Source organism: Sminthopsis crassicaudata, chromosome X (assembly GCF_048593235.1).
Source record: "Sminthopsis crassicaudata isolate SCR6 chromosome X, ASM4859323v1, whole genome shotgun sequence".
NCBI classification, from domain to species: Eukaryota; Metazoa; Chordata; class Mammalia; order Dasyuromorphia; family Dasyuridae; genus Sminthopsis; species Sminthopsis crassicaudata.
The window spans coordinates 1,323,256-1,343,107 of NC_133623.1; the positions used below are offsets into that span (position 1 = coordinate 1,323,256).

The 19,852-nt window shown below is 59.8% G+C and overlaps 3 protein-coding genes and 1 long non-coding RNA gene across 9 annotated transcripts; 3 read left to right on the forward strand and 1 right to left on the reverse strand.

The window, feature by feature from the left end:
• The first annotated feature begins 123 nt into the window (after nucleotides 1-123).
• On the forward strand, nucleotides 124-2,520 carry LOC141548806 (uncharacterized). 2 transcript variants are annotated; one of them, XR_012484070.1, is made up of 2 exons: nucleotides 124-1,176; nucleotides 1,543-2,520. It is a non-coding gene; the product is annotated as an uncharacterized LOC141548806 (long non-coding RNA). The 2 variants fall into 2 exon arrangements; XR_012484071.1 differs by having other exon boundaries at nucleotides 124-666.
• Nucleotides 2,521-2,595: 75 nt separating this feature from the next.
• PORCN (porcupine O-acyltransferase) lies at nucleotides 2,596-6,244 on the reverse strand. Of its 2 annotated transcripts, XM_074277988.1 has the most exons (14): nucleotides 6,109-6,244; nucleotides 5,646-5,838; nucleotides 5,463-5,506; nucleotides 5,107-5,288; nucleotides 4,848-4,978; nucleotides 4,691-4,708; nucleotides 4,566-4,580; nucleotides 4,302-4,427; nucleotides 4,099-4,199; nucleotides 3,808-3,884; nucleotides 3,658-3,721; nucleotides 3,410-3,495; nucleotides 3,155-3,265; nucleotides 2,596-2,944 (listed from the first exon to the last, which is right to left on the reverse strand). In XM_074277988.1, exons 1-14 carry the CDS (start codon nucleotides 6,242-6,244, stop codon nucleotides 2,843-2,845), a joined length of 1,386 nt encoding a protein of 461 aa, XP_074134089.1. In that variant the 3' UTR covers nucleotides 2,596-2,842. The 2 variants fall into 2 exon arrangements, with proteins under 2 accessions (XP_074134089.1, XP_074134088.1); XM_074277987.1 differs by lacking the exons at nucleotides 4,566-4,580; nucleotides 4,691-4,708.
• A 2,997-nt stretch (nucleotides 6,245-9,241) lies between these two features.
• On the forward strand, nucleotides 9,242-11,547 carry EBP (EBP cholestenol delta-isomerase). 2 transcript variants are annotated; one of them, XM_074278014.1, is made up of 5 exons: nucleotides 9,242-9,397; nucleotides 9,940-10,293; nucleotides 10,534-10,570; nucleotides 10,724-10,854; nucleotides 11,075-11,547. In XM_074278014.1, the coding sequence occupies exons 2-5, from the start codon at nucleotides 9,978-9,980 to the stop codon at nucleotides 11,308-11,310; spliced, it is 720 nt and encodes a 239-aa protein (XP_074134115.1). In that variant the 5' UTR covers nucleotides 9,242-9,397; nucleotides 9,940-9,977; the 3' UTR covers nucleotides 11,311-11,547. The 2 variants fall into 2 exon arrangements, with proteins under 2 accessions (XP_074134115.1, XP_074134116.1); XM_074278015.1 differs by lacking the exon at nucleotides 9,242-9,397 and adding an exon at nucleotides 9,506-9,644.
• Nucleotides 11,548-11,883: 336 nt separating this feature from the next.
• Nucleotides 11,884-18,510, forward strand: TBC1D25 (TBC1 domain family member 25). Of its 3 annotated transcripts, none has more exons than XM_074278011.1 (6): nucleotides 11,884-12,380; nucleotides 13,524-13,633; nucleotides 14,537-14,694; nucleotides 14,951-15,183; nucleotides 15,652-15,840; nucleotides 16,358-18,510. In XM_074278011.1, exons 1-6 carry the CDS (start codon nucleotides 12,297-12,299, stop codon nucleotides 17,807-17,809), a joined length of 2,226 nt encoding a protein of 741 aa, XP_074134112.1. In that variant the 5' UTR covers nucleotides 11,884-12,296; the 3' UTR covers nucleotides 17,810-18,510. The 3 variants fall into 3 exon arrangements, with proteins under 3 accessions (XP_074134112.1, XP_074134114.1, XP_074134113.1); XM_074278013.1 differs by having other exon boundaries at nucleotides 11,886-12,380; nucleotides 15,059-15,183; XM_074278012.1 differs by lacking the exon at nucleotides 11,884-12,380 and adding an exon at nucleotides 12,479-13,322 and having other exon boundaries at nucleotides 13,425-13,633.
• Nucleotides 18,511-19,852: the final 1,342 nt, after the last annotated feature.

A 19,852-nucleotide genomic window follows, 5' to 3' on the forward strand; every position in this document is an offset into this window, starting at 1 on the left:
CAGAGGGTAGTGCGCGCGCACCTGCGCGGATCGCACGCCAGCGAATTGGGGCTTGGGCGCCTGCGCCTTCAGTCGGTTCCCTGCCCCTTCGTTTTCCTCTCCACACCCGGGGAGGGGGGGGGAGGTAGACAGGGCCGGGGGCGGGGCTCCGAGCCACGTTGTTTCTTCGCTGCTAACGGGGCCGCAGGGCCCGGGGCCTAAGGGACGTGTGTACTGGCTGGCGGGCCCGCAGCGCCTTCCGCCTGGGGAAGAAGCTGTCGCTTCCCCCGGGTCCGCCTGGGACAGTCTGTACATCTGTGTATCCATCCCGGGGCTAGAGCGTCTCAGGAAGGAGGGGGGGACTTCCCTGGCAACTTTCTGATTCTGGGGTGGGGACGCCCAGGAAATGGTACCCCATTGACTCCCCCAGAGCTAGCCGACAGGGATGAACTGGGCTTTGGACTGCTTCATTGCCTCCAGGAGCCTGGACCAGGAACCAGGGTAAGGCTGGAGCCAGCTGCCTTTGTGTTCGCTTTTGCCTGCTTCTGTGCACCCCGGTTGTGTCGGAGCCGAGGAAGCTGGCATCTGGAAAGCCCTTTCCCCACTAACTTTCATTAAGATGACCGTCCTGGCCGCCGCTTGTGTTCCTGGGCAACCGCCTGCTTACCTGGGATTGTCCAGCTCCAGGTAGACGCTACTAGAAGGGGGTGACCCGGGTGACCCCGGAAAGCATTTCCCAGCCGACCTCATTCTATATGCTGGGGACCCAGAAGGTGCCCGGTGCCAGGAGCTCGTGGCAAGCCGTTCCTGCCCTCTCCAGCAAAGACCACTTCTCTCTTACCTCGCGCCTTTGTCATTTTGCTCCCGTATTCCAGCTTTTGGCGGCTCGGCTTTGACCTTTCCCGAGGGGGTCTCGGCCCCTGCCCGTCCAACCATCTCTTTCCCCGCGGTCACTGAGCTGCACGGCAGAGCCATGGCCACCCACGCTGGGCTCCTTTTGCCTAAGTGCCCCTGGTCAGAATAGCCTTGGAAATTTCCCCCGGCCCACCCGGGGAAGAGAGCTTGGTGCCTCAGTCTTGCCACGTGCCGGAAGGCCGGGCTTTGGGGGGGGGGGGGGAGGCTGGTGCCAGCCCACCCGTGTCCTCGGCCTGAAGCCTGGAGGGAGCCCTGCTGCAAAGGACAAGAGGCAGCGCTCTGGTAGGTGAAGGCTTCAGCCCTTCCTAATCGCCTCCTCTCCTGTCCTCTCGGATCTTATGGAGCCAGCCCCTGACTCTGCTTCAGCTTCTCTTCCCTAGCATCACAGCTGCCTCGCTTGGGAACAGCCCCAAGTCCAGCAGGGGGCAGTGGGGCTGCAGAGGCGTCCTGGGTTGAGAGCAACTGGGAGAAGAGGGTCTGACTCTCTTACCTGCAGTCCAGTCCCCCTCCTTGCCAATCCTAGCTCCTAGAGAATGATTTTCTCAGGTCTATCCTCTGTTCCCCGCCCTGCTTCCTCCTATGGCTAGGTTCTCTCTTCCCAGAGTGCAACCTTCCTTCGAGGCCCATCCAATTTTCCCTTCTTCATAGGCATAGTCTGGCTCCAGAACCCATAATCCTTTGTGGGCAGGTCCTGACATTCGCAGACTGAAGGGCATCAAACCCAGCCCCGACCCTTTGCAACTTAACGCTCTCGTCAGCTCAGGAGGGCAGGGACACCGGAGCACACCTTCTGGGAGAACGAGGATCCAGACCAGGGGCTGTCTGGGACAGCCGCCTGCTGAGAAGGGACTGGCTGCTCTAGACCATAGGGAGCTGTCCAAGCTGAGGAAGAACTGTGTTGGGCCTGGGCTTTGGAAAAGTGAGTCTAATGGAGGCAAGGCTGCTCAGGAAGAAGTGGCTGTGGCCCATGAGAAGGAGATTGGGGGAAGGGTTCTGACTGGAAAGCAGCTGCAGCAGGTTCTCATTGAATAGGCCGCTGGATCTGGGAAAGTCTTCTGGGTGACTACCTGGGAGGCCCTTCTCTAGGCACTTGCCCTCGGTTTCGCCACTTGGGGAACACTCTCTTCCTGCTGTCCCAGCTCTACTTCAGAGGCCAGAGTTTAAATCTTTCTAGGCCATGAAGTAGCCCCCTGTGCACAGCCAACCTTCCCTTTTCCACCATTCTCCCCCAGCCCCCAATGTGCCGAGCCGCCCACTAGATCCCAGCTGGAGTCAGTAAGGGGCTCTCTCTGTTGGTTTCACAGCCCTTCTTAGGCTCATTTCCTCCCTTTCCACCCAAGCTCTGGACGTCATCCAGCTGTCTCCAGTGTTTGTCCCTTCCTGACCCCTTTGTTCCTTCTGGGCCAGCCTGCTGGAGGTCCTGAGTGCTGCTCGACCCCCGCCCCCTCCCATCTGCTCGTCTCGGTGAGAGGCCTGCATCCTCAAAGAAGACTGGGCACCTGAGTTGGGCATGTGGGAGCCCTTCCAGGGCAACAGCACAAGAAGTGGGCTAGGCCTGGAGTCCTGGCTCCCCTCCTGGGAGCCTGGAGCAAGGCGCCAATAAAAAGTCCTCGGAATTCCATTGGCCCACTGTCTCCCGCCTCTTGATTGATTGCTGGGAGGGCTCCGAGTTAGGGAAAGAGCTCACACACACAGCCTGGGCACGTGTGCCTTACCTAGTTTTATCTGACAATAACAAACCATTTATAAAAAAGGGGAATTTTCTAGCAGAATGTAGGGGTGGAAGACATGGTCTCGGGGTCCTGCCCGCCAATGAGCCCTCTCCCCCCCCCAATCCCCAGAGCCCCTTTGGGGGAGGGGGGCCGCAGTGGCCAGGACTCCACCTTATGCCCAGGGCAGGTGTTGAGGACCCACAAGGGGGAAGAAAGAGGAGAAGTGGGAGAGGCCCTCAGCTGATGAGGCGATAGAAGATCCAGCAGCTGAAAGTCAGCCAATGACTGGCCCAGCCGAGCTCAGACCACTTGCGGACGGTGTGGGACATGCCGTAGCCCTGGGAAGGGGATGACGGGAAGGGGATGAGCACAGCGGTGGCGGAGAAGCCTGGGCCGCCCCCGCCCGGAGGGCCCAGGATGCGGGTGCCAAGGGCAGACGTTAGCAAGGGCCACCCGGAAGGGCAGCCAGTGGATGGCCAAGTGACGCCCTGGGCCCCCGGCCTCTTCCAGGCCCTCCACCAGTTCGTGGGAGACTCGTCAGACCCTACCTGCTCCTCAGTAGCATCGTCAGTGTCGACGTCAAAGAGGGAGCCCAGATAGGCCAAGTGAAAGACGGCCAGGGCCCTGAAGAACAGGTTCAGTGCTTGCACGCCCAGACCCTGGGGAGAACACAGGGAATGGGGGGAAGGGGTGCTGTTTGGAGCCGGCCTGAGGGAAAGGGGAGAGCGGGCCCCAGAGAGAGGGCCTTGGGCCCCCTTCGGGCTACGCAGGATCCGAGGAAGGGGAAGGGGAGGCCGTCTTACCGTGCGGTGTCGGTGTGCACAGTCTGGGGGGCAACGCTTAGAGAGCACACAAGCGTTGAAGATGGTCGCTAGCCGCTTCCGGAGCACTGAAGACCGGGAGAGGAGAGTTGGCAGGTTTGGGGAGGCAGGGGCACCAAAGGCAGTTAAGGAGGGAAGAGAGGGGGCTTGCCGGGTCCGGGCGGGGGTGGAGGAAAGGGCACGGCAGGGACAGCAAGGTGAGCCGAAGGGGGTGGGGGGAGGTATCTCACCGTGTTCCACATACGTGATGAAGGCCAAGGTGAGCAGCACAGCCCCCAAGTGGAAACTGAAGCCCTGGGGGATGGAGAGAAGGCCAGGCCATGGGGCAGAGGTGGGACGAGAAGGGCCAGCCCCAAGCCTCCACCTCACCCGATCCTTACATGCAGGAGGGCACTGGCCGCATAGGTCACCAGGAGAGCCGAGAGCTTGCCCAGGCGCAGGGAGTTCTTAAAAACATCTGGAGAAGGCCAGGGAACTAGCCTCACTCTTGCCGGTTTGGGTTTAGTGAGGAGGAGGGCATATCCCCACACTCCTGCCCCTCCCCTTCCCCCCCCCCCCCAGCCCTGGGACCGATCTGAGAAGGAAGAAGCACAGAGAGGGAGAGAGGCCCCTAGCTTCTCCCCCCCCACCCGGGGCTTGGCCACCCACAGCAAGGAAGGGATGGGTCTCACAGGAATTGAGCCAGTGTGACATGGGCAGGTTCCAGCTGGTGACAACCTCCACCATGGACCGGGGCAGCTCCACGTTCAGGGGCCTTGACACAGTAAGGTCCCTGCAAGGGTTGTTGGGAAGAGGACGGGTTACAGCAACTGCTGTCCCTGGGAAGCCCGGCCTCAGGGGGCAGATGATGGGGGGATGAGGGAGTGCTTCCTACCACCGCAAATGCTCCTTCTCCTCCGTGAAGCCTGCCCCAGCCAGTGTCGTCGTGCCTTCCGACAGGAAGCCCACAAAGTAGTTACTGAAGTGGAAGGAGATGGCACTCTCGTAGGCGCGCAGCCACCTGGGGTGGGACAAGAGCAGGATGTCCCACACTTGGCCTCCTCTCCGCCCTAGGCCGCCACCCCCCCCCCCCCGCCAAGGAGGGGGCGCCCCACTAGCCACCCAGATGTTAACTCGGTTCTCCTCCACAGAAACTCACCTGGCCACAGCACCCCTGAGGGATGAAGTACAAGGAAGGGGAAAGAGAAGAGACAGGCATCAGAAGGAATGTGGAGGACAGGAGGAGGGACGGAGGGCCCGATCGGGCAAGCTGAGCACACTTACCTCGCCTGGCGTTTCTTGCTGCAGGTTGGAAAGATAAGGCAGATGTGGAGGCATGGGGAGGGGAGAGGAGAAAAAGTCAGGGGCGCTCGGGATGAGAAGCAGACCAGAGTGGAGGCTAGGAGCCAAGTGGGAGGCCCCATCGCCTGCCCCAGCTCACCTGCGCAGCAGCCGGTCCCCGTACAGCGGGATGAAGTAAGGGAAGAGGTAGGGGCCCACGCAGGTTGAGACCACCAGGCACACGAGGGCCCGGGACAGGCTCCCTGCCACCTTACCCAGCCACGTGAAGCTCTGTAGGACATGGGGGGAGATGGCCAATCGGGAGGGGAGCCTGGGCCTCTCCAGCTCGCTCCCCCCCATCACCGGGCCCGCTCCCTTCCTCCCCTCCCAGAACCAGCCCGCAGCCCCTGCCCTGTCACCAGTGGTCGGCCCTCGACGGCGTGGAGGTAACTGCGGAAGTGGAGCCAGGGCCCAAAGATGATGGTACCCACGAAGTAGAGGTAGCCCATGAACTCCACGGGTGAGGGCACCGCGCCCAGCTCGCCCCGATCCAGGTCAAAGCCCAGGGACACGGCTTTCATGGCGACAATCATCTGGGCCCCTGCAGGCGAGCGAGCAGGCGGGCCACGGCAGGCGCATGCACCCAAGGGGCCCGGGGGCGTGACCAGCCAACCAACCAGGGGCTAAGAAAGGTACTGAGGGGTGAGAGGGCTAAGTTGGGGAGAGGGAAGGGCTCAGGATTTGGGGAAGGAGGCCCTGGGTAGGGGGTACTTACCCCTCATCTTGTGCCAGGTGACCGTGTCCACCATGTGCATCTCCCTGGGGGGGGGGGGGGGGCTGCATTGGGCCAGCTTGCCTCCCAAGCCTTAAGGTCTGCTGTTCATCCCCCCCCTGCCCCCGCCCCCTTTTGCCCACCCTGGCAAAGCGCCCCATCTCTCCCCCAGCCCAGGGGCCCTACCCCATAAGCAGGTAGATGAGGATGGTGACCGACAGAAAGACACCGCGGTGAGATGAGTGACGGCACAGGAAGAGGACCAGGTAGCACAGGAGGCTAAGGAGCACCACCCACACCATGTGCCGTTGGAAGAAGTGATACAGGCTGAAAAAGCCGCCTGCCACCGTGCTGGCGTGCTTCACAGCCGGGGGTAACCCTGCGGAGCGGCAGGAGGAAGCCCCTTTGGCTGAAGAGCTGGCCCATTTCCCCAGAAGCCCCCCCCCAAAAGCCTTCCAACGCTGAGGAGCCAGCTTCTGGAAGCCCAGTTCTCTCTTCAACCCCCTTCCTCTCCCCCCCAGAAACCAGCCTCTAGATGGCCCGGTAGCCCCCGTGCCCTACCCCGAGGAGCCAGCCTCCCGAAACCCCAGCGCCCTCCCCGCCCTCCTCTCCTCCCCGAGGGATCAAGGACCCGGGCCAGCCCACTCACCCAGTCTCCAAAGGAGGCGGCAGGTCAGGCAGACAGCCAGCAGAAGCCACAGCTGGTCCAGGCCCTGCTGGGCAGTGGGGAGCACGCAGCCCTGCACCAACTGCTGGAAGAAGTCCTGCCGGCTGAAGGTAGCCATGGCGACGAGCCCGGGACAGGGCCGAGGGCCTGCTCGGGGATGCAAGAGGTGGGGGTCAGGCCTAGTCCCTGGGGCCCGGGAGTTGGGGGTGGGGGCCGCATGGCTGTGTTTGTGTAATGAGCTAGCTGGCTGTGAGGGGCTGCTTTAGGTGCTGCTGTGAGCTGGTCTCCAGTGTGTTGGGAGGACTGAGCGAGCCGTATATCCTGGCCAGTGTAGCTGTGTGTGTGTGTGTGTGTGCACGGGCGCGCGAGATGGGTCAGCCTTCCAGTATATTCCATTTTGTGTATGTGTGTTTGTGTGTGTGAGACTGGCTAGCCGGCTCGGCCGGTATATCACCTTGCATGTGTATGCATATGTGTGCGTGTGTGTGTGCGCGCTAGGATGGCCTGCTGGTGCATCCCCGTGTGTCTCTCTGCCTGGCCTGCGCGCGCGTGCATGTGTGTGTGTGTGTGTGTGTGTGTGCACGCGCGCTCGCGCGCCCGCGACGAGCTGGCCTGCCAGAGGATCCCGTGTGGGTTTCAGGAGCTGCCCTGGCCGGTATAGCCCCTTGTGCAGGAGATGATCCGGCCTGATGCTTCAGCCCCCGTGACGGGGGGAGCGATCGGGGGCTGCGCGGGTCTCCCTCTCTGCCATCGTCCCCCCTCCCCCCTTTGCTCAGAGTGGAGGTGGATGGAGGGGGATGATGGAGGAGATGGGAGAAGATGGGGGGATGCTGCCCGGGGACCTCCTCTCCTTCCCCCTCCCGCGCCCCTTTCCTTTTCCCACCTCCGGCCGAGGGGATGTGGAAGCGCTCTTCCTCCACCTGCCCCTTACCTGGCTGCCTCGTCCGACGCTGGCCACCGAGGCAGCTTCCCTTGCAGCCACCTTCTTCCCGGGCCCCAATCACGCAGGCTTGACGGCGGCCCCTTTAACGCAGCGGGGAGGCCGGCTCCGAGCCAGAGAGTTCGGAGCCAATGAAGACTGCTAGATCGTCTGCGCAGCCAATGGGAGGGCGGCGAATGGGGGGGGGGAGCAGGAGGATCCGAGGCGGCCGAGGGAGCGGAGGAGGGGGGGAGGAATGAAAGAGGTGACCAATGAGCTCGAGTCGAGGGTTCGGTAGACCAATGGGAGCCCGTCGAAGCCGAGAAAAGGTACATTACCGGGGCTGGCGGGGCCGGAGGAGGTGAGTGGAGGAGAAGCCTGTTGCCAATAGACACGCGCAGAATATTCGCGTGACCAATGGGAGTGTGGCGCGGGCGGAGGAGGAGAAAGAGGAGGAAGAGGAAGGGAGAGGAGGAAAAGAGAGGAGAAGGCGGAGGAAGAGAGGAGGGGGAAGAGAGAAGGGGATCAAAGAGGGGAAAAAAGGGAGGGAGGGAGAAGAGGAAGTGAAAGTGAACCATTAGATTGTAAACTCCATGAAGGCAGGAACTGGCTTTTACTTTTATATTCCCAGGCATAGTACATAGTAGTCGCTTAATAAATATTGATTCACTGAAAAAGAGGAGGTGGCGTAAAGAAAAAAAAATGGAACGGGGCAGCTAGGTGGCGCAGTGGACAGAGCACTAGCCCTGAATTCAGGAGGACCCGAGTTCAAATTCACTTCCTAGCTGTGTGACCCTGGACAAGTCACTTAACCCCAGCCTCAGGGGAAAAAAAAAAAGAAAAAAATGGAGCATGGGGACCAAAGAGGAGGAGAGGGAAAAGGGAGCGGGGACCCTCGGGGAGGAGGGGAAAAGGGCATCCCCCGAGCTTCTTTCATTGCCCTGTTCGAGGTTTAGGTTTCGTGCCTGGCACTGCGAGGGGCTGGGGGGGCACATTCTGTAGGTAGCCCTGCCTCGATACTGGAGGCTCCTCTTTGGGGTTCTAGCGCCGCCCCCATTCGGTGTCCTTAAGGACTTTCCTTCCCAGTCGATTCAAAGAAGCATTTTGCCAAGTCTAACTCGGCAGGCGCCCGGCGGCGGCGGACAAAAAGTCTGACCTCTCAGAGACTGCATTCGGCAGGGAGAGGCCAGATTTCCCACAAGGACTGGAGGAGGGGGGAGCTCTAACAATTCAGGAAAGCTGGCCCTCGCGTCTTAAGCGGTACCTGAGCAGAACCTACGAGAAAGCCTAAAGGAAATTTCAGGAGGCGGAGGGGGGAAGTGGCTTCCTGTCCTGGGCAAAGTCTCAGAGGCTGGAAATAGAAAGATGTGGGAAGAGCCGGCCCTGGAAATGAGACCGCTCCATCCTCGCCCCCGCCCCCGCCCCATAAGCTCCTCCTGGCTGATTACGAAAACACGAGAATCGTCTTCTTCGCGGACCCTCCCCTTCCCCGGCTTCTCCCGGGGTCTCGCTCGCTTTCTCCAAATTGAGGTGCGGGCTTAGACTGACACCTTCCAGGTTTGCCTTTCAGGGCTCTAGAAGGAGTCAGGAATAAGCCTCCCTCGAGCGAAGGCAAGAGTTAGGCAGGGCCTTGGGAGTTGGACGCGATAAAGGACCCCGGAGGTTCGGGCACTTAGGGAAAAATAAGAGCCTCCAAGGGGAAAGGGACGGGGAAAGGGACGGGGACAGGGATGGGGACCGCGAAGGGGACGAGGATGGGCGGAAGCGGAGCTTCCAGCGCTCTCAGCTTCTATTGGTCCCCTGAGCCAGGGGGCAGGGACTGGCGTTCCCAGAGCCGAGATGGCGGAACCGGCCTGTTTGTGAGGGGTGGGCAGGTCCGTGTGGTTCGTGCGTGGGTTTTGTGCGTTTCTGGGCGTGTATGGTGCGGCGGAGGTGCGTGTGCGCGGGTAGGGGCTGCAAAGTGGGCATTCATTGGCCCGCTCCAGTCAGAGCCGCGGCGTTTTGAGGCCTCCAATTGGTCGCGGGACAGCGCCTTATCGGCCTAGGGCGGTCCTTCGGTCAGGAGCCTAGGGAGGGCAGGGAATCCGGGCCCGCGCGTTCAACACCCATTGATCGCCTTAGGTCGAAGGGGCGGGCCTTATGAACCTCCTCTAGCAGTGATTGGTCAAGTGCTAGGAGGGGGGTGGGCTACCCCGAAGACACTCCCCCCAAACCTGCGCGGAGGTGGAGCGGCGGATGGGGAGAGGGGCGGGATAGGACGGTAGGAGCCCGAGTACAGTGGCGGTCTCGTTAGTTGGGACCGCTCCAGTTGGACCACGTCGTCCGTCTTCTGTTGGAGCTTCGAGAAGCCTTGTGAGTCCTTGGCCTTGACCTGACCGGCCTCACGACTGGGAGGGGGAGGTGTGCGCCCCGACTCTCGGTTCTGTCTCGTTGGAGCCCAAATGCATCCCTGTTAACTTGGAGCATGCGCTGAGCTTCCCTAGAATTACCCCCCCCCAATTCTCCGCCACCGCCTCCAGGGAAGTCCGCCTCTGGGTGAACTCACTCTGCGCCCTTTCCGGGGAGCTCTCATCTGCACGAGGAGAGACCCCCGAATAGCGTGAGCTCCCATTTCTCTCTCCGGCCCCTAGTATCAGCTCTCTCGATTGCCCCCAATGCCCTTTTTCTCTGGATCCCTAGGCTGGCTCCCTTCCCCGCTCCATTTAAGTGAGCTTCCTCCTTGTCGCCTCTTCCATGATGTCTCCAGATCCTACTAGATCAGTTCGAGGTCAAAGGCTCCTCCCCCCCTCCCCCATCTCAGCTTCCCCAGGGCCTTGCCCATTGCTGCCGTGATTCCTTGGCTCCTGTCGTGGCTCCCACCCACCCTTTGCCCTCTTTTCTGTTTCTCACTCTAGGATCCTGGCCAAAGAGCTTTCCTCCAACACTCGTCGCCATGAACTCTCTTCACGTGGCACACCCTTACTGGCCCCGAAACCTCCAGCTTAGTGCTTACGTGCCCAACGACCTGCCAGTGTGGCAGATCCTCATGGTGTTCTTTTCTGCCTCGGGGACGCTCCTGGTGGCTACTTGGCTGTTGTCCGGCCAAGGGAGGAGAGAGAGCAAACCTCCCCGGCCGGCTCTGAGCCCCTGTCGCCGCCTGGCAGTCTGCTGGTTTGCCATGTGTGCCTTCGTGCACTTGGTGATCGAAGGCTGGTTCAGCCTCTACAATCAGGACATTGCTAGGGATCAGAGCTTCTTGTCCCAGCTGTGTGAGTCTTTGGGAAGGGGCGGCTGGACTCTTTAGCTCTAGCCCACGGAGTGTTATTGTGGCAGGCACATGCCTTCCAGGATTGGAGGGATCTGCCCCTGTGGAGTCAAGAGCAGCACTTGGTTCCTGCTTAGTAAAGTGACTGAATTCAGGTCCCTTGAACTGATGGAAAGGCTTCCCAGGTCTTTAGCCCTCCCAAACTCTGGTCGCTTCTTTCAGTGTTGTGTGTTGTGTTTTACAGGGAAGGAGTACTCCAAAGGGGACAGCCGCTACATTCTGTAAGTAACCTTGGCTCCTGATTTGTGACCCTCCCTCCCTGCGCTCCTCTGGTACTTACTTCTTTGGGGTATCTCTGGGTTGGGGCAAATGGATGGAGACTTGGGAAACAATTGGGAACCTTCCTAATGCCACGTACTCCATTTCTGAGACAGGGCAGACAACTTCACCGTATGCATGGAGACAGTGACAGCCTGGGCCTGGGGCCCACTCAGCCTGTGGGCTGTGGGTGCCTTTCTGAGACAGAGGCCAGAACGTTTCCTTCTCCAGCTTATTATTTCCTTGGGTAAGTGGACCTTTCCAGGGTAATGATGGGGGGAGGGGGAGGGGGAGGGGGAGGAAGCCTTCCTGAAAGGGGAGGGGGGAGAGGAAGCCTTCCTAAAAGGGGAGGGGGTGATTCTTCAAAGGCTGATGTGCTGTTGGAGATCCCAGGAAGATCCTGGCTCTCTTTCCTGTATGTTGACTAGTCTCTGGGGTGGGGTGGGGCTGGGGGGCTCTGCTCTCAGGTCAGCTGTACGGTGACGTCCTTTATTTCCTCACGGAGTATCGAGAGGGCTTTCAGCATGGGGAGTTTGGACACCCACTGTACTTTTGGTTCTACTTTGTCTTCCTGAATGCCTTGTGGATTATTGTGCCTTCTGCCCTTCTTCTGGATGCCTGGCACCAACTGGCACGTGGCCAGTTGCTGGCAGATGGTGCTGGCCTTCAGGTCCCCAGAAAGCAGCATGAGCATCTCCAGTGAAGATCTTCTCATGGAGGGGGGAAGGGGGAGAGGGGGAAGGGAAACACTGTCATTTTGAGGCACCCTTCTGTCCTGGCACTGTTGGGGTTTGTTGCAGTCCCTTATCATTATTATCTTTGGAGCAGCTCCTTTCTCTTGCCCTGACTTGTGGGGTGGTTCTACTCTTGGTTCCACACACACAGACACACCCATTGGGGATCTGCCCTTGACATTTTTAATAAAGGCTGTTGAAAAAGGCCCCAAGTAGCCAGCGAGTGAGTGGGGTGCTGCTGGAGTGGGTAGTAAACACCTCTTCTTGACCCCCCCAACACCAGGGTTGGGGTTGAGGCAATCTAGAACCGGAGTGAATGTTGGGGGAGGAGCAGTAGTAGAGGGCTGGCACGGGAAGAAAGCCTGGCAAGGGCTCTGGGAACCAGAGCCAGCCGATTTCATGGGGAGGCGGGCGGGAGAAGGCAGCAGGGTGAAGGTGCCAGGCCGGCACCCGCTGGCCAAGGCCCGTGGGCACTGCTACTCGCCTGCAGGAGGGACGGAGGGAACCGACCCACGTCAGCGAGCTCCGCCCCTTGCCGTCACGTGGTGCTTCCCTGCCCTCGCGCACCGGGCGGAAGCTCGAATTGTCCGATCGGAAGGTCCGCCGCCCCCCAGCATTCGGTCTCGACCGGAATGGGGCAAGACGGAGCGGCCTTAGGACCGTCGCCCTAAGGAGACGAGGGGGGTGGGCTACACTGGCGCACCACGGCAACGGGACGAGGCCGGGGTGGACTCGCAGGCCGACCCGGGTGCGGAAGGCGGGGCAATAGTAGACCCGAAGGGGTGGGCTAAGACCTGGGGAGTGCGCAAGCGCACTGTAGCCGGAGACTGGGGAGCGGAGCTCTGCGCGAACTCCCCGGTGGGCGTGTGCGCTTGCGCACTCGGAAGGTAACTGTCACCCTGGGAGGCGGCGGCGGCGGTGCGGGGCTGCTGGGGCCCGGGTCTGAGGAGGCGGGATGGCGGCCTCACCGGGGAGCGCAGGAGCGGCTGGGACGGCCGAAGACGAGGAGCAGCGGGAAGTGGTTCGGGTCCGAGTCAAGGTGAAACCGAGAGCCCTGCTGTCTCGGGGCTGGGGGGGGGGGCGGTGCCGAAGGGAGAGGGGGCGGGAGGGGGGGGGGGGCTCTTGGGAGACCCCGACCAGGGCCCAGAGTGCAGGCCCAGGCTGGCCGGGACCTCTGAGGAGGAAGCTGGGGAGGCAGGGGGAAGGGCCCTGCAGGTTACACATTTGAAGCCTTCGGAAGGGCAGGGAGGGTCCCGAACTGGATCTAGAACCTGCCAGGAGCCCCCGATGACCTTGGGCCTCAGTTTCTCCAGTCCCAGGCCTCTCCGACCCCACCTTCCGTAGCAGGGGCTGTCGGGGCATTGGGGAAGCGCCAGCTGACAGAGGTGGGGCATTCAGGACAGCTGGAGGGCTGGGGCTCAGGCCCCAGACAAAGGCCGGCTTCCCTAGCAGGCGCAGCCCTTGCTCTGCATTAGCGTCCAACTGCACATATGGAAACCCCGACCCAGAAAACTTGTTCTCCCTAAACAGCCAGCTGGATGGCAGTTTGGAGGCACTGCCAGCATCGCATCCAAGGGGCACCACGGCACAACCGTTCTTGGAGTAGGGAGCCTTAGGGGCTTGCCAACTGACTGTGGGCAAGCTGGAGATGGGGCATTTCGTCCATCTGGGGGACAGCAGGGTGAGAGCTGAGAAACCCTCTTGGTGCCATGGGGAGGCCAGCTGAGGCCCTCTCCTGGGGGGGGGTGCCCTCTCTAGCCAGCCCCCTGGCTTTCTGTCCAGACTGGGCTGTGACAAAGGAAAGTTCTGAGCATTTTAGCTTCTAGAAACCAGAGGAAAGGGGAGTACACCTGAAGCTGGCCGCAGAGCTGGGCGGTTCAGGCTCCTGGTGCTGGCAGGCCCTTTGGCCTTGAGCCAGCTCTCAGGGGTGAAAGGTCATATAGCCCCAGTCTTCCTACGCGGCAATAAGCCTAAAAAGAAGGTAAGTGGGCCCACAGGCCAGTGAACCCTACTTGTTTATATCCCAGCTCCAGTAAGCTTTTGTAGGCAGGCAGCCCGGTCATGGGGGTGATGTTGGTGGCAGGTGACCCAGCCTGAAAGGGGTGAAGTCTCCTGGGACTTGCCGTCCTCAGCCCGACAGAGCCAGGCCAGCTTGCCCACTAGGATGTGCTCTCTCCCTCAGAAGTTGGAAGGATTCCTGCAACCTGACTTCCGGACATTCGCCGTAGATCCCCAGATCACCTCCCTCGATGTATTGCAACACATCCTGATTCGAGCCTTTGACCTCAGCGGGTGAGTGGGCAGACATGTGATCCATTCCAGGCAGGGCAGTTCAGGCTGGGCCAGTCCCCCTGGCCTGACCATGTCTGGCTGTGAAAGGCCCTTCCCCGGTGCATCCAGCACCTGTTACTTGTCTGTTCGGTGCCGGGCAGCGATCTGGGTATTCGAGTAGCTTCCGTTTTCCAGAGGGAAACCAGCCATGGAAAATACAAGTGAATCTGAGCAGGGTGAGGTTCTGGGAGAACGGGCCCCCGAGAACCCTGATGGAGCCCAGAACAAGGCCAGCGCTTCTGCTGCTGTTCCCACGCCTATATTCCAGACACATTACATTTCCAAAAAGGAGGAGGAAAATGATCCTTTTCAGGCAAGCAGTTAGTGCCAGGCACTGTCCTAGGGGCCAAGGGTATAACGCGCCAGGCTAACGGTCGAGCCACACGGGCAGATGGTTCTCACTGAGAAGCATCCTGGCCCCTGGTCCCTCTGAGCAAGAGCAGCGCAGACCATTTTGCAGGAGCTCTTGCCTCTAAACCGAGAAACCCGGTACACACGTAAGCAGATAAAAAATCAAGTCAGCCAGCAGTTCTTAAGCTCCTGAGTGCCAGGAGATGACCTTGTAACCTTGGGAATACATCTAGGGAGGAATGTGGCCTCTGCCCTCAAGGAACTTTCATTCTGCCAAGGGAGAACCGCATGCCAAAGGGAGCTGAAAACTGGGGAGGGGGTGTCAGTAAAAAGATGCCAGAAACCCTAAGATGTAGCAGGGGGGCACCCCGTAGGGAAAGCCCCAATGGAATTGGAGGCAAGGCCCACTGTCCAGAGCCCTCCAAAGCACTAAGCTGGGCAGCTCGTGGCTTCTGTAACCTCAGGGGGCTAGGCTAAGGCTCGAGCTTGTTCCACACCCTTCTGTCTCTCTAGGAAAAAGCATCAGTTTGGCATCAGTTACCTGGGCCGGGAGAAACTGGGTCCTGAGGCCTATATCCCACTGACCTCTGAGGGAGATCTGAGCACAGCCTTCACCAGTGCCTCCCAGCCTTACCTGCAGCTTCGGGTGGATGTCAGACCGCTGGAAGATAGTGCGTATTGAGTTCCCCCTGACCCTCCTCCCTCCCTCCACCGGGTTCACGCCTTAGTATGCATTGAAAGGAACTGGTCCGAGACTATGGGCCTCCCCAGAACCCTTCAGAGAGGACTGGTTAGCTAGGCTACTGGCAGAAACCCTGCCAGGGAGCAGCACTTTGGGGGAGGGGGGTCAGGGGCCCAAGCCTCAGTCGGATTTCCTTTCCTTAAGCCTGGCTCCATCTCCGCTTGCATCCTCCCGTCCTCATATAGACGTGGCGCCGTTTGAGAGCCATTTGGCCCAGGCTAGGCTCCCTGGCACTTCTGGAAGCTCGATGGGGATCGGGTCTCTTTGCCGGCTCAGCGCCGTGTCTCATTTAGGCCCCCTCTTGGAAGACTGGGACATCATCAGTCCCAAGGACGTCATCGGCACAGACCTGCTGCCCGTGGAGAAGCGTTCCCTGACGGCCGTGGCTCTGCCTTTCACACAGTCCATCATCTCTCAGGTGCGGAAACCTCCTCTTAGGCTTGGAATGCCCTGGAGTCTCTCAGAAGGTGCTTCACTTGCCCCTGTTTACATACATACTGGCCATTGCAGAGCAGCTGAAAGAAAATGGGACTTGGAGGCAGGAGACCCGAGTTCTAATGCCACTCTCCACTTTATTGTGGAACTTTGAACAAATCCTTTTCCTTCTGAGCCTCGGTTTCCTTCTCTGTCAAATGGGGATAAACCTATCTGTTTTACCTGGCTACCTTGTACAGAGGACCTTTGTTAACTTCAAAGCACTAGAGAAATGGGAGTACTTGTTACTGCTGCCATCTTTCTACCCAAAATTCACATTTCTCCTCATTTCTGTCTAATTTGGCCGGGTTCTTTGATTCTCAGGAGGGAGGCAGGGGTACACGGCCTGGAGAGTGGGCTGGTCCCAGTGTACTCTTGTCTCTCTCTCCCACCCCACTCCCACTTCTCTCAGGTGGGTCGGACACTGTCCAAGGTCCAGCAGGCCCTTAGCTGGTCCTATGGGGAAGACCTGAAGCCTTTCAAACCCCCGCTCAGCGATGCCGAGTTTCACACCTACCTGAATCGGGAGGGCCAGCTGTGCCGGCCCGAAGAACTGCGCCTGCGCATCTACCACGGAGGAGTGGAGCCTTCCCTCCGCAAGGCAAGGCCGAGCTTGCTCGCCCGGTGTCTTGGCCCAGGGCCGGGCTCGCTGACTTCCTAGCGCGACCCAAGATGACCCTGCTCCGTGACCTTCCTATGTGGGGACGTGGGCTGCTGCGACTTTCTGTCCTTCTCCTTAGGCCTTTCCATCTTGACCCCACATCAATTGGTGGTAACTGATTTTGAGCCTGAAGCCTTGTGATGTCACGGGAGTTTCCGTTAGGAGCCCAGCCTCTGCCACTGTCGGGGAGGGAACCGGGGAGGTTCTGCTTAGCACCAGGGCATCTCCCACCTCTGGTCTGTTGTACATACAGACACACAGGCACAGGATTGTGTGTGTGTGTGTGTGTGTGTGTGTGCACGTGTGTGTGCGTGTACAGCATACGTGTCTATGTGTTTGTGTGCGTGCGTCCACGGGCACGTGGGCTGAGAGCCCAGCTGGTGGGTTAGCAGAGTCCCTGGGAGCCGCCCAGACGGGCTGCCGGCTGAGCCCTGTGGCCGTCTGTTCTTGGCTGCAGGTGGTGTGGCGCTACCTGCTGAACGTGTACCCAGATGGGCTGACGGGCCAGGAGCGCATGGATTACATGAAGCGGAAGACGCTCGAATATAACAAGCTGAAGAGCGAGTGGCATCAGCGGGCCAGCGCCGAGGACCTGGAGTTCATCCGGAGCAACGTCCTCAAGGATGTGCTGCGCACAGACCGGGCTCACCCCTACTACGCAGGCCCCGAGGACAACCCCCACCTCATCGCTCTGCACGACCTGCTCACCACATACGCAGTCACCCACCCCCAGATCTCCTACTGCCAGGGGATGAGCGACATCGCCTCCCCCATCCTGGCCGTCATGGACAACGAGGGCCACGCTTTCATCTGCTTCTGCGGCATCATGAAGCGGCTGGAGGCCAACTTCCGCGTTGACGGGGAGGCCATGTCCATCAAGTTCTCCCACCTGAAGCTCCTGCTCCAGTACTCGGATCCGGAATTCTACAGCTACCTCCTCTCCACTGGGGCCGACGACCTTTTCTTTTGCTATCGTTGGCTGTTGCTCGAGCTCAAGCGAGAGTTTGCCTTTGAAGATGCTCTGAGGATGCTGGAGGTGACCTGGAGCTCTTTGCCCCCGGACCCTCCTGAGAAAGAGGTCGAGCTCGTGGGCTTTCCTGCCCCAGCCAGAGATGGCGAGCAGCCTGTCCGCCAGCGGCACATGCTGAGGCCCACGTACTACGGCCTGGACGAGGCTAGAGACAAGGTGCTGCTCCCCAGGGGGGAAAAGAAGGAAGAAAGCTCGGGGATGGAGGAGAGCGAGGAGATGGGCTTTAGGAAAAGGCCCTTAGCCAGACAGGCCAGTGTCGGGGACTATCAGCCTTGCCGAGTTCGGGCTGGGGAGGACGCCCAGTGGGGCAGCCCTCCTCCCCAGCTCCTAGAACCCTTGGCAGTGGAGGAGGGGGGCGTGCCATCCAACATCCTCATGCCCCTGGTGCTGCCTCTTCACGTGCCCAAGTCCTTCTCGGCTCCTTCCCTGAGGCCCCTGGTCGTGCCCCCCTCTCCGTCGTCCACAGAGCCCAACCTGGCGGGGGAGGAGAGCGGCGGTACCCCGTCTGACAAAGGGGGCTCCCTGGGGAAAAGCCTGTTGTCGGCCTGCTCGTCTTCCCTCCCGCCACCGCAGCCCACTGGGGCGGCCGTGAGCCTCCCTCCTCCCCAGGAGTTTGGCCGCGGGAACCCCTTCATGCTCTTCTTGTGCTTGGCTATCCTGCTGGAGCACCGGGACCACATCATGAAACGCAGTATGGACTACAACGAGCTGGCCATGCACTTTGACCGCCTGGTCCGGAGGCACCACCTGGGGAAAGTTCTGCACCGGGCTAAGACGCTGTTTGCCGACTATCTGCAGTCAGAGGTGTGGGACTCCGAGGAAGGGGACGAGGCCGCGGCGGACTCCCCGACCCCCAGCGCCTCGGTCACCAGCTCCTGACCCTGGGAGCCTTCCCTTCTCTTTCCTCACCTTCTTCCTCCTCCTCCTCCTCCTTTCTCCCTCCCCATCCCATCAGTGCCAGCTGCTGCCAAGAAAGGGAGACCAGCGACCTCCCTCTGCCTCTGTCTGCTTTCCCCTCATCCACCTGCCTCCCAAGGAACGCGACGTACTCGGCTCTTGGTCTGCCCCGGCAACTTTTGAGTCTTCCATGTGTCTAGCCCTCTGTCCCCCTGTTGGCCCCTGGGAGTCGCCCTGAGTTGAGAGGCCTTTCCCATTTCTTCAAGGGCCGCATAGATCCGAAGGCTGCCCCGTGGCCCCCCCATGAGCTTCGAGGGCCGTTTGGTCCCGCTACTTCCCCACCTCCTTTTTGACCCGGCAAAGGCTCCCAGGCGGTGGGTTTCCCGGGCCCTGTGTCTCTGTTTACATCCTCACCCGAGGCTTACCCTTGGAGCAGGCTAGCTTGCCTGTATCCCAAGCGAGGGAAGGTTTGGGCCGAACGGCCCCTGGGTGCCGAGAGGGGCGAGACTGAGGGGGGCCAGCCTTTGCTTCCCGAGCTCTGATGGGAAAGATGTTGGGTTGGTGCCTCCCTCTTACCCTTAGCCCTCCAGAGATACTCTTTCTCCAGCTCCAGCTTCCACTGGGAAGGCGAGGAGGCACCGCCAGGCATTCGTTATGTGAACAATAAACACCTGCCAACTTCCAAGGCCCAGCTTCCTGTTCCTTTTTTAAACAGAGTTCAAACGGCCTCCTCGGGCCCCACAATCCCCCTGCCTCTGCCCGCTCCACTTCCATCCCAGCTTTTCGGTTTCATGCTGTTGAGTGCCATTACTTGTATGAGGCAGGGGGACCGAGGAGGGCGGGGGTGGAGACATGTTTGCTGCTCTCAGATGCTAAAATGTCTTGCCAACGTTCTAGATCCCTGGACACAAACGTTATATTTCATTGGCAGGTGGGATTCAGAAAAAGAGAGAGAAGGAGAAAAAGAGATACAGAATGGCAGAGTGGAGCTGAAATTCGAGGAGAAGGCTTCTCCATGAGCACAGGATTTGGAGCTCACAGCCTAGCAGGGCAAGAACTTAACCCCCAACGTTTCTTAAGCTCTGTGCCAAGCCCGGGGTGCCGGGGGTTGGGGGAGGGCACTTGGGCAATGCAGAATTTGAGTGGAGAAGACACAGCTCCTGTAAGATGACCCAGAATGGTTCATTGACACAGCCCTATTGAACAGATACACTAAGGGATGGAACCCTGCCTCATGGGGCCACCTGTGTGGGGAAGGGGACAAGTAGTGGGGGATAAAGGCCTGGGACTGCTGGGAGCCCTGGTTTTCAGAGGCCACTAGTATGTCATTAGTGGAGCGATGAGATCTGTAACAATTATTAACCGGCAAAGCCTCGTCAGCATGGGGAGCGCGGGATCTTAAGGAAGCCGAAAGAACAATCCGGATGTAGGGTTTCAGCAGCCACCAGTTCTCGGCACGACGTCAAGGACGTAACATACACTCAGCATGGTGCCTGGCGCACAGTAGGTGCTTAATAAGCATTTATCAACTGGCCAGGACTGAGTGCAGTTTGATCCTTAAGCGTTACTAGTGTAGACCAGAGAGGGTGGGCTCGTAGACCCCTTTGTCTACATCTAGCTGCCTTCAAGTAGCTTCTATTTTACAGGAGAAAACCTAAGTAATTTGAGGAAGACAAACATAACAGAGAGAGGGAGACCCAGGTGGCGTGGGACAAATTCCGAGGGGGAAAAAGATTTGAGAGCTGCGAGTGTGGACATGCTCATCAAACACTTCTAGCTCCAGGAAGTCCCTTCATCAAGAGATTTTAAGCCTGTCTACACGTGTGGGTTACAAAGTGGCAGAAAAGTACTTGGTAAGGCCAGAGGTAAAAGGCCAGCAAGGGGTAGAGGATGGCGTTCTTGGAGACGGTGCCATTTAGGTTGGGCACAAATTAGCCTGCAGAGAGAAGGGGAGGAAAGGAACAGAGGCTAGAAGGTAGAAGAGGGGAAGCTGGGTTGAGAGGCCAGAGCATGGAGTCTGGAGAG